General features: G+C 43.1%; 1 protein-coding gene across 3 annotated transcripts in view; it reads left to right on the top strand.

The window, feature by feature from the left end:
* Positions 1 to 1,391: 1,391 nt before the first annotated feature.
* Positions 1,392 to 12,411, top strand: part of TTC17 (tetratricopeptide repeat domain 17) — an 86,561-nt gene continuing 75,541 nt past the window's right edge. For all 3 annotated transcript variants that reach the window (XM_059709608.1, XM_059709609.1, XM_059709607.1), the window contains exon 1: positions 1,392 to 1,582. In XM_059709608.1, the coding sequence (XP_059565591.1) occupies positions 1,424 to 1,582 (159 nt within the window). In that variant the 5' untranslated portion in view covers positions 1,392 to 1,423. The remainder of the gene's footprint in view (positions 1,583 to 12,411) is intronic.

The raw sequence follows: 12,411 nt of genomic DNA, 5'->3' as shown, positions 1-12,411 counted from the left end.
CCTTTTTTTTCCCAAAGAGAAAACCCAAAGCATAATGAACCTAAATACAAAATGACACACAACGCTAGAAGGCAGCCCTGAAATACCTAAAACAACCTTATCTAAAAAGAAGCTGGAGGCCAGGCTAGTCGCTTGGACGGCCTGTTGGTGCCCTAGTGGGAAGTGCGTCTCCACCTTGAATGTACCTCCCAGCCACCTGGGACTTGAGAAGGACGCATTCGACAGGGACGGGAAGAAAAGCCATGATGTGCTTTTCTAACAAGCTCCCACCTGATGCCAACACTGCAGGTCTCCCGGCCTAGACCTGCCACCCAGGTCCACGCTGCCCAATAACACAGCCACTAGCCACCGACCCTGAAATCCGGATAGTTCCAATTTAGATGAGCTGTAAATGTAACATGCATACCGATTTCCAAGACTTAGTGTTTTAAAAAAATCTAATCTGTACTAATTTCATATCAAACTTACAATATTTTGTACATACTGGGTTAAAGAAAATGTCAGTTGTTTTACTCGTTCTTTTAAATTACAGCTGTGGCTCGCAGCTCACATTCTACTTCTACTGGACAGCGATGCCCTAGCCAATGGTTCTCAACCTTCTGGCCCTTTAAGTACAGCTCCTCATGTTGTGACCCAACCATCAAATTATTTTCGTTGCTACTTCGTAACTGTAATGTTGCTACTGTTATGAATCGTAATGTAAATATCTGAGATGCAGAATGGTCTTGGGCGACCCCTGTGAAAGGGTCGTTGGACCGCCAAAGGGGTCGCGACCCACAGGTTGAGAACCGCTGCCCACTGTCCAGGTTAGGGAGCTTCCACCACGTGAGGCTTTTAGAATAAAAGGTAACGCATCGCGCCCGCCCAACCCTCCTGCCTGACCTATGAACCTGGATTCCCCGTCAGGGCACCAGCCTGGGTTGGGGCTCCATCCCCCGTGGGGGGGGGGGGAGGGTTGGGGGCGTGCAGGCGGCAGCCCATCAATAATTCTCTCTCACCACTGACCTTTCTCTCCCTTCCTCTCTGAAAGGAATAAAAATAAATAAACAAAAATAAAGTTAAAATAAAAGCATAACACATCTCTTCCCTTAGATGCTTTGAAGGCATACCTTTCAATTCTCAACTATTTTACACAACCAGAAATAAAGATTTTTTAAAAAAACCACAAGGTTTTAGTTAAAAACTAGAGGCCGAACAATAATAACAAAACAAAACAAAAAAAAGAAAAGCGGTCTCCGACCTGAAACCAGGATGGGCCGGCCACCGGAGGCCGCCCTTCCCCGCCGCCCAAACCGAGCTGGCGCGGGCCATCGGCACCCCGTGGGCTCCTCCTCCTCCAACGCCGACCTCCCCAAGATGGCGGGCGGAGGGGGCCCGCTTCCGCTTCCGCTTCCGGTGCGAGCGGCCCAGCCGGGGGGGCAAGATGGCGGCGGCAGTCAGGGTCCGCGGCCGGTGCGAGCTGCCACCGCGCTCCGGCCCGGGCTGGCTCCTCGGCCTTTCCGCCTTGCTGAGTACGGCGGCTCGAGGCGCCTTCGCCACCACGCACTGGGTCGTCACGGAGGACGGGAAGATCCAGCAGCAGGTAGCGGCCGCGGCGCCCCTGTCCGCCCGCGCCGGCCCTCGCCCTCGGGGGAGCCCGGGCCCGACCCCTGGCCGTCTGGCTCCGCGCGGCCCCGCCCCCCCTGCCCCCCGCCCCCCGGTGCCCGCGCCCTGGCCCGGAGGACCCACCCCGGCGCCGCCCCTTCCCCACGGCTGCCCCGGCCCTCGCCTTGGCCGCCTGCAGGTTCTCGGGCTCCCACGCCGGGGGCCGCGGGCCGCGTGGGGAGCACCGCCCGGCTGCGGGGGTTCGGGCCCTGGGGGCATTTTCTCGGCCTTTTGAAACCGTGGGCTCGTTTCCCTCTGTCTGCCTCCGGGTCCCCTCGGGCCCACGCGCCACCAGCGCTCCCGGAGGAGGCAGAAAGCCGGTGGCAGCGCCGGGCCCCGGGGCGGTGACAGCTTCGGCACCGGGGGCAGCGGGCAGTGCTTGCCGCTCCCCCCCACCGCCCCGTCTCCTTCCCCACCCGCTGGCACTCCGGTCCCGTTACCCAGGCCGGCAGGGGCTCCCGAGAGACCAGACACGCTCTCCTTCCGAAGGCAAGTGTGAAGATGCCTCCGGAGGCGTCGCCGGCATCTTCCCCGCGGGCACTGCCCTCCGTTTCCCGGCGCGCTCGGCATTGTGTCCGTGCCTGGTTGCTGCTGTAGCCCCGCAAGGAGGATATGCCATTTCCTGGAGTCCTGTGCCCGAACTAATTCCTGCTTTTCTTACATAACTTTATGGTTGCCGGCCTTTGGTGGATGCTGATTGATGCCCCAAGAGTCCGTGTGTGTGTGTGTGTGTGTGTGTGTGTGTGTGTGTGTGTTGAGCGCGCTACAGAATCTTGGTGAACTTGAATGAATTTCAACACTTTTGCAAGCGATTCTGCAAAGTTCAGCGAACAGTTAGAAAGTGAAGTGTGAGCCCCGTGCAGTTTAGCCCGCTGATGTCAAATGCACTAACCGTGGTGTGAAACGACTGGACTTTGGAGCGGTGTGTGATGCACGGTGGTAGGAACGCAGCGCAAGGTTTACTTTTGTGTGGAGTGTGGTTCACGTTGAGATTTGCCATGGGATGCACATTTCATCTCAAGCCTAATGAATGAGTTGAAACATTTAGAAATCAGCGTTGGTATTGGTGCGTGGTTTGCAGCGTATCTGAGAAAAGATTGACTTCCTATTGGGTGGCGTTTCCTCTTTACCTACCTCTTTACACTAGAAAAGAATTTCCTTTGCATGGCCATGCCAGCTGAGGCTTAAGAAATAGGTACTTCAGAAACCCTAGAAAACACTGCACGTTCATCTCTAAGGAAAGATTGGAAATCTTTACGTGATTTCCCGATGATGGTTTCCCTGAGGCCCTCATGAAGGGAGACAGGGAATTAACTCGCTGGTGCTGCGATTTGGGGATCCCTTCTCCTATTGGCTCTTCTTCAGTATTGTCTTTGGCCACAGCTATTTATACTCCATGACATTGATTTCTCCTTCCCATTTTGGTGTCCTGCCACTCAGCTGAGAAAGTAGCCCATCTGAAAAGGCAAAGCTGGTAGAAATGTATCACTTTTATGCTAAACATGGCAATGGGAAAGTAGAATCTGGTTTGGTTTTTATTTTCTAAACAAATTCCTTCGTTTTGCACATCGATGTGTATGTTTTAGTGGGGAAAGGTATGGGTTGCATCAGAAAGGGAGAAGTCTAAAGAATTTTCTGGATCTCGGCCAAGTCACCACTGCAGTAAGTTATTAGGCTTAAAGTTAGGAAAGCCAGGTTCTTGACTACATGCCTTTTTAAATGATCCTTTTCAGTAAATTTTCCAATGTTTTGCTACACAACATATACTTAGATTCCAGAAATCATAAAAATTTATACTAGAAGAAATAAACTTGGTGACTATGTTGTAACAATAGGAGGCTAGGGAAGGAAAGTTGGATTTAATCAGAGGAAGAGGCTGCAGGTATAAAGAGTTGGATATCATGGTCAGCTTCTAAGTTCCACTCTGATAGCCGTGTGTGCATTACCCATGCTGCCCTTTCAGCAATAATTTGAATGCAGGCAAAATCCAGACTTCCGTTATAATTGTGATTAATTATCACATTTGGATACTTGTTAAAGAATCGCAAGATCCCGTCAGAATGTAGATTTGAGTATACTGCAGAGCTATGCATACGTTCAGAAACATAATTAAAAGCTCACTATATATATTGTGTCCTACATGACATGCCACGTTCCTTGTTTCTTGTTTTTGGTTATACTATCTGAGTATGCTTTCAATTTTAAAGTTTCCTAATATCAGGGAAAAGGCCAAGGGCAAATTGAAATAACAGATCTTAGAAAACTAGAGTGACTAATACCTTTTGAAACTCTTCACCTGATATTTAAACCTATTTAAATTAGATATAATAGGTCATTGTTTTCATAGTGAATGTGGAGAAGTACTTATGAATTAAAAATCAGAGTTGCCCAAGTATAGTTTTAAAGAGACATTTTCCATCATTATAAAGTTTAAAATATAGTAAGTAGTCCTTCCCAGGAGAAGATTCATTTGTTTTTTCTATTTCTAGCCTTAGCAGATGATAAAGATAGGCACCCACAAGCTCAGACTGCAGACTCGTGAACATGCATATAGATTGGAAGCCCTAGATCTGTAAAGGGGTTGAAATGGGGACTCAGAGCCAGGAAGCAGACATTCCTCCGCAGCCTCCTCATAGTCAAAGCTGGGGCTGCTTCTGGCAGTAGCAAGTGTCTATGAGTTGGCATGGCAGCTCAGGAAATTGTTCTTTCCACAGCCCCTGCTCCAGCGAGGAAGCATGTCTGTAGTGCTTTGAGGCTCCTTGTTTACTGAGCCACCACTGAACTCCCAGGAGCATTGTCCAGGAAATCCAGGAGCTGGGATGTGAAGAGAATGCTCCAGTCACTAAGTTCATTTCCCCCTGGGGTCAGGGGATATCTAAAAAAGGCTCCTTCCTTCCTTATCTTCTCCAGTTCTGTGTTTTTCTCCCAGCTTTGGCTTTGGAATACTTCTGAACCATTAGTGTCCCCGAACCTGAAGACCAGGCCCTCTAAAGTTATTTGAGCAGGGTCCTTAACTTGGAGTCCATGGATTTGAGCAGTGGACTGTTATAATTTAGTCCCTAGGAGGATCCACCCTTGTGTAATCAGGCCAATGGATCTTTTGGTTGACTTCATTGTGAAGAAGAGGCTTCAAGATAAACATTTTTTTGTTTCATTTTTATGTTCTTTTTGCTTAATTACTAGTGTAGCAACATCTGTTTTCTGTTTTTATCAAAAGTGTCTAGCACCCAGCCAGCATGACTCAGTGGTTGAGTGTCCACCTATGAACCTGGAGTTCACAGTTCAGTTCTCATTCAGGGCATATGCCCAGGTTGTTGGCTCGATCCCCAGTGTGGGGCGTGCAGAAGGCAGCTGATCAATGATTCTCATCATTGATGTTTCTGTCTCTCCCTTTCTCTCTGAAATCAATAAATATATATTTTTAAAAGTGTCTAGCAACTCACTTGCATTGGAGATTAAATAAATTTGTAGATTAGCTTGAGAGCCTAGCTACTATATATTACATCATTTATGGGGGTGGGGTGGGGAGGGAATTGTTTCCTGTTCTAATAGATGGATTCTTGAAATGTTACAAGTTTGTTTGTTGCAGCCTATTGAGTCAAGAAGTTGTACTATTAGCTAGCACTGGATTCATTGCTCTAAAATTTTAAGTAAATAGAGTATTATATTTTTCAGCTCTCTTATAACATTATAATATTTATCTTCTTGGCTACTGTTTCCCTCTCCTGTAATCTTAGAATGATAGAATTTTAGATTTGGAAAAATTATTTAAGAATATATCATATAACTCTTAGACGAGAAAGTCACCCCAAGTCACACAACTAATGAATGGTATTTAGTTGTAACAATCAGTAAAAATGTATTTATCTGCAGTAGCATACAAGTGAGCACTTTGTAATCAGTAAGTTTGAAGTGCCCATCCCTTTCTGGTAACACCTACAAATGAAGGAATAAAAACAAAAGCAAAAATAGGAATAATGAAGTAAATATCTTCCCTTTTCCAGTTTGCTTTACCTCTGCAGCATGTTTTGTGGTGACTTCAAATTGGGGGTAGGTGGACAGGGAGGCTCCCAAATAGGTGTGAATTAATTTGAGGGTCACTTAATCATTTTCCCTCCTATTTATCAAGTAGATGTGTTAGGAGTGCAGATCCTTTTAACTACTCAGAACAAACAAGGTTTCTGACAAAATGATGCCCTGAAGCCTAGCAGCCTTGGCCAAGATTCGTTTGATAAGCAACTATTTCAGTAGCTATGGCTAAAGAAAAGCTATCAGATTTACTTGGACAGACTAAATCTTCATCTGTTGGTTTCTAATAGCTTATAAGTGAAGGAGTGGCTTAATTTTGGGCAGATGTTAAGTAATTTGGTTAATCTGAGAGAGAACATGGATATAGTACCATTAAGCTGACAGCTTTATTTCACAGCTTTTCAAAACTGAACCCATCTTTTTGCCATGGAGTACTGTTTCCTTGTTTATACACTTCAGGGATTTACTTGTACCTGAGAGGTCATGGTGGTTATTCACTAACTTGCTAGGCACCTGATAAACCTTTGCAGTTTGTCCTATACTTTGGCATCAAAGTGATTCTTATTCAACCCACTATTTTTAGATATTTCCCACTATTATTTTTCTCCTTATAAATTAACCAAGTATTACTTTTATTTATACTGCAGAGTAGTAATAGGAACTTGGAAATTGACAGAGATGAACTATAACTTTAAATATTTTCCCCAATTATTTATTGAACAAGTATTTATTGGCTGCTTACTTTTTTTTTTGTCAGCTTTTTTCCATTGGCTACTGTGACACAACAGTCTCATTTTTCTTTAGCAGTGAGCAAAGTACAGCTCTTTTTTAACTTTTTTGTTTGTTTTGCTCTTCTTACTCCACTTATCTTTTAGATCAGTGGTTCTCAAATTTTACTTCGCACAAAAATAATCTGGTTCTTGCCTGAAATGCAGACTCCTGGGCCATTCAGAGGGTCTCATTCAGGAGGTTGGTGGTGGAGCCAAGGATTCTACATTTTTAATCAAACTCCTCAGGAGATTATAATGCAGATGGATCACAGATCATTCTGGGAAATTCAGTTTTTTACATTGCTCTTCCTTCAACTTCTGTCCTAAGCCTTCTCTTTTTACTTTTTACATATACCTGGTCAATCTCATCCCTTCTTAGGACTTAAGTTACTGTATATATGCTGTGAATCTCCATATTTCTTTTTGCAATTCAGGTTTTTTTTCTCCAGAGTTATAGATTCAAGACCTTTATATTAGCTTTTAATTCCATGTGAATGTCCTCTAGGTATTTCAAACTTCATATGATCAAATCTCAACTTATTTTACCCCGACACCTGTATCATGTTCTATTTTCCCAAATGTAATGAAAGACACTACCATTCACCATCCACACAGTTGTCTATGTCAGAAATCTAATTGTCTCTTTTAATTTCTCCCTCCCTTAATCCTTACCAACATCTTTCAGTTTTACTTTCTAATTATATCTTCTTCCCATAGCCACTATCATTACTGTAATTCAGTAATGAAAATTTGAATTAGAAAAGTAAAGCAGGGCATTATAAAAACAAATATCTAACATCTTGGGAGCATTTGAAGGAATAAAATGGCCCTAGCCAATTTGGCTCATTGGATAGAGTGTCGGCCCGTGGATTGAAGGGTCCTGGATTCAGTTCCGGTCAAGGGCACGTACCTTGGTTTCAGGTTCCCTGGCCCTGGTTGGGATTCATGCAGGAGGCAACCAATCGAAGTTTCTCTCTGTCTCTCCCTCTCCCTCCCATTCTCTCTAAAAAATCAATGGAAAAATATCACCGGGTGAGGATTAACTAAAAAGTAATAAGTAAATAAAGCTTTAAAAAAAATAAAGTAATAAAATGAAGTCCTTCCACCTCCACCCATTCTATTCGACTATTAGCCTACCTGCTCCATGAAGGGAGTGGCTATATCACCTTCTCTGCAACTCCATCATCTCTCACGCTGCTTAATCCCGTGGGCTAGTTTCTGTTGAGTGGATGATGTAAGGAAAGGAGAGAAGAGGTTCCTGCCTTTTAGGAATTTACCATTGTCTGAATGAAGCCTTACCATGCTCATTCATGTGCTAGTCACCTGGAGACCAGCCTAAAGGAAGCCTCAGGTGTCCCAGAATCAGCACTTGGCCTTCAGAAAAGGTGCTGTACACAGGTGAGAAGAGCCACAATTTCAGAGATTACTCTTCCTGTCTACTGTGATCAGGTTGTGTGTGCAAGGGAAGTCATCCACTCCGTCACCGATATGTCCAAAAAGTCACCTTTATTGCTCAGACATCGTGAAGTATGGAGAAGCAATAAGAGACAATAAAATAGTAACAAACAAGAAAAGCAGGAAAAAGGAATTGGAAGGGGCAGAGGCAGATAGATGAGAAATGGCAGCTGCACTGTTGAGGAGGGTCAGGATCAGCCGTGGGGCTCAGCAGTTGCAGCTCAGAAGCAGTGGTGGAAGTGAACAGAAGGCAGTTTGACGGGGAGGAATAAGAGGCCTTGCCATCCCGTCAGATCAAAAATGAGAACAGCTTTGCATCCCAAAATGTAGGGAGCAGGGTGTGAATAGGACCGGTACCTCGGCTGTACTCCACGATGGCAAAAGCAGTAGAGTGGCTCTTTTTTAGCCAGACACCTCCAAAGAGTCACTGTGCACAGCTCTTCCCTGTCTTTGCCTAGGTCTCTTCATCCTCGCATTTCCTGTCAAGATGCACGGGGCCTTGCATGTCGCCAAATTCAGTGCTCAGTTCTGAGTCAGCTTAGCTCAACCTCTTAGAAAGCCAGTATTTGTCCTCAGACCTTATTGCACTATTTTCTTACATGGCTTCCAGGACCTACACCTGATTTTCCTTCTAAATCCCTGGCCATGACTTTCCATTCTCTTCTGCAGAATTCCTCTTTTCTTCATGAGCCTTAAATGTGGGTGCGCCCCTTCTCTTCCCTCTATACCTGTGCTCACCAGATGATCCTATGCAGTCTCATGGCATAAAATACCATGATTATTCCAAGGACTCCCAAATCATACCTGCAGCCTCTCCCTGAACTCCAGACTCACATATCCAACTGCCTACCGAACATCTACACTTAGCTCCACTGGAACTATATTGTAATAAATATTTCATTGCTTGTTTTCTATAAGAACATAACGCAGGGCCTAAAACAATGACTGACATGTGGTATAAGTTCAGGAAATGCTGATTAAGTGAAAGGAAGAGAATGTGCATGTCTGTGTGCAAGCAATTACTTACACCTGTAATAGCTCTTGCACATCATCTCCGCCTACTGAAGAGCCACCATCATGTTAGTAATCTGGAGGAGGGAAAGTATGTTTACTTTAATGGGGATAAACCAATTCTTTCGTTCTCTCTGTTATGAATAAAAGGTGTAGGCAACTTAAGACTTCTCTAAAAACCTGGTATCGGAACCAGTGTTGTAAAACCGTGTCTCAGATAACCTCCTTTCCTGTTGAGTATTTGGATATACTACCTCCTTAACATACCTTTTATGATATGCTCAAATAACTCATATTTTAGGTTGTGGCATTATTAAATTAATTGCATATGTAAATTTAGGTGAGTTACTTAATATTAAGGAACTTCTTTAATATAAACATGTACAAAAGAAAGATTTATTAAAAATTTAGCCCTGGCTGGTATGCTCAGTGGATAGAGCAACAGCCCACACACTGAAGGGTTACAGGTTCAGATATCCAGTCAAGAACAGGTACCTCAGTTGTGAGTTCACTCCCCACCCCCAGGTGGGGGCACATGTGGAAGGCAACCAGTGGATGTGTCTCTCACATCAATGTTTTTCTCATTCTCCTGCTCCCTCCCCCCTTCCACACTCTCTTAAAAGCAGTGGAAAAAATATCCTCAGGTGAGGATTAACAACAAACAAAACAAAGTTTATAAGGTCATGACAATTTTATATAAGCCTAAGTATATATTTGCTTTCAAGACATACTACTGGACGTTCACACTGGACAGATCATACTGTGCCTCCCACATTTGTTTAGTCAAGTAGTAACTAGTTCGTGAATCTAACTTTAGAAAAGAACTCACTCATGCATTTTTTACTAACCTCTTCAGTCCTCACTTTCCCTCTGAGGCACTTAGTTATTTGTTAATTAAAATCAGGTGACTGCCAAGAGGGAGCCTAATGGTCAGTCTTTTCCACTTGAGTGGGGAGTTGAGATGGGTAATTAATCTTTAGTAAAACTCAAGGGAGTGGAGTACCTGCCAAAGATGGCCAAATGGAGTCAGGAACGTTTTTATTTGAGCAGGTATTTGCTGAGTGCTTTTTGTGTGCCCATTAGCACTTGGCTGGCTTAGCGCACACATTCTACACCCGTTTGAGTGATTTCTTTGTTAAGTACTTGGAAGACAGCGGTGAGGGAGGTACTGCCCCTGCCTTCATAGAGTTTGTATTTGAAACAGTCATACATGGAAGTGACTGTAATTTGGGATTTCAACAGGAAACTTTTGTTGTAATAAAACAATTTAATGCCTATATTTCACTGAACACTTTACCAAGTATTTTCCTATTATCTCATTTTTATTCTCATACAGACCCAGAAAACGTGGGTATTGATCTCTTATGAGTAAAGAAATTTAGGCTGAGTGTGGTTAAATACCTTGCCAAAGGCCATGCAGGTAAACAGTAGCAGAATGTGAACTTAAGCCCAGATTTGAGTCTAAACTCTGTTTTCTTTGCTGCAGTGCTAAACATTGATACTAACAATAACGAAAATTGTGTAGTTTTATTTGTAACACAAATACTAAAATTAAATAATTTTTTCAATTTTATAATTGAACTTAAAATTATAAAATACATGCTCATTGTTCAAGTTTTTTTTTTTTCAAGCTACTTAGCATGTTATAAAATGAAAAGTGAAAGTTTTGTAACTACTCACAAACCTTCCGGGAAGCAATCACAGAATTAGTTGTGCAGTCTTCCAAAAAGTTCCTTTTCATTTGCAAACACACACACACATATATACATGCAGATTTGTTTTAAACACACAGCTGGAAACATTATGTCTCACCGTTATCTTTCATTCACTTAATAAGACTTAAACATCTGTCCATGTCAGAAATAAAAAGCTAACCCCTTCTACCTTAAGGCTGTATAGTATTCAGTTGTATAGATATTCTGTGACTTATTTAACCAGTTCCTTAATGAGGGACATTTAGATTGTTTCCAGGTTTTCCCAGTGTGAACATGGTCATACATATATCTTTGTGTGCTTCATGAATCTATTGAGTATGTCTGTCTGTAAGATAAATTCTTTGAAATGAAATTTCCTGGTTGTAAGAATGCATTATATTTCATTTTCTTAAGTATTGCCCACTTGTCCTCCTAAGGGACTGCATCAGGAGTGTTTGAAAATACCCAACAGTGTTTGGACTATATAAAACATTTGTTCATAATCCAGTTCTAGTGAAAAACCATTATTCCATCCATTACGCTTCACTAAAGTGTTGGAGCCATAAGTAGAAGTCTGGACAAAAGGAACCTTCAGTTTGGTTTTATCTTCATAGAAAAATTAAACCTTTGTCATTAATGCTTATTTCACACTTGTTGGGATTGCAGTCAAGCTGGAGGTTCCCCCCAACTCTCTGCCCACAGTTGATACAACCAATGTTTTGATGAGTAATCAAGTTAAACTTTATTCAATTATGTCTTTTTTAGAGCAATATTTTCTAGCTTGAACAGCAGGTAATTTCCTGGCTGTTGAGTTTACTGTCACCTGAGTAATAATAAAATTACTAAGATTCCATTTCTGGCACTGATTTTAGTGTCACTTTTCCAATATTTGGTTAACACATCTGCCTCAGCTTGGGGTGCTGTAACAAAATACTGTCAACTGGGTGGCTTAAGCAACAGAAGTTTATTTTCTCACAGTTTTGAAGATCACCAGGGTCAGATTCTGGGGAGGCTCTCTTTCTGGCTTGCAGATAGCTGCATTCTTGCTCTCACAGGGCAGAGAGAAAGAGAAAGTAAGCTCTCTGGTGTCTCCTCTTAAAAGGTCACTAATCCCATCCTGCAGAGCCCAACCTCATGACCTCATCTAAACTGAATTACCTCCCTAGGCCCATTCTCCAGTTATCACTTTGGGGGTTAGGGCTTCAGTGTATGTATTTTAGGAAGATACAATGCAGCACCCATCTAACTAAAAGCTTTTAAACTGTCATATATTTTTTTAATATATTTTATTGATTTTTTACAGAGAGGAAGGGAGAGGGATAGAGAGTTAGAAACATCGATGAGAGAGAAACATCGATCAGCTGCCTCCTGCAAACCCCCTACTGGGGATGTGCCCGCAACCAAGGTACATGCCCTTGACTGGAATCGAACCCGGGACCCTTGAGTCCACAGGCTGACGCTCCATCCACTGAGCCAAACAGGTCAGGGCTAAACTGTCATATTTTTTATTAATCTCCATTATGTCCAGTATTATTTCTGGTACTTAGTAGGTGCTTATATTAGTTTTCTAATGCTGCTGTTAAAAATCACTAGTTGAGTGATTTAAAACAACACAAATTTATTATTTTACAGTTCTGTGTGTGAGAAGTCCAACTTGTATTTCACTATACCTAAGGGGACAGAAGCAGTATATATCTTACAGGAGGTTCTAGGGGAGAAACCATTTCCTTGCCTTTTCTAGTTGCCACCCACATTCCTTGCCTCTTGCCTCCCCCCCCTTTTTTTCAGATCATGAAACAGAGGAAATA

The sequence above is a fragment of the Myotis daubentonii genome, chromosome 9, assembly GCF_963259705.1.
Source record: "Myotis daubentonii chromosome 9, mMyoDau2.1, whole genome shotgun sequence".
Classification (NCBI taxonomy): Eukaryota; Metazoa; Chordata; class Mammalia; order Chiroptera; family Vespertilionidae; genus Myotis; species Myotis daubentonii.
Note: the sequence above shows the minus strand (reverse complement) of the source record. Positions and strands in the feature narration are given on the sequence as shown.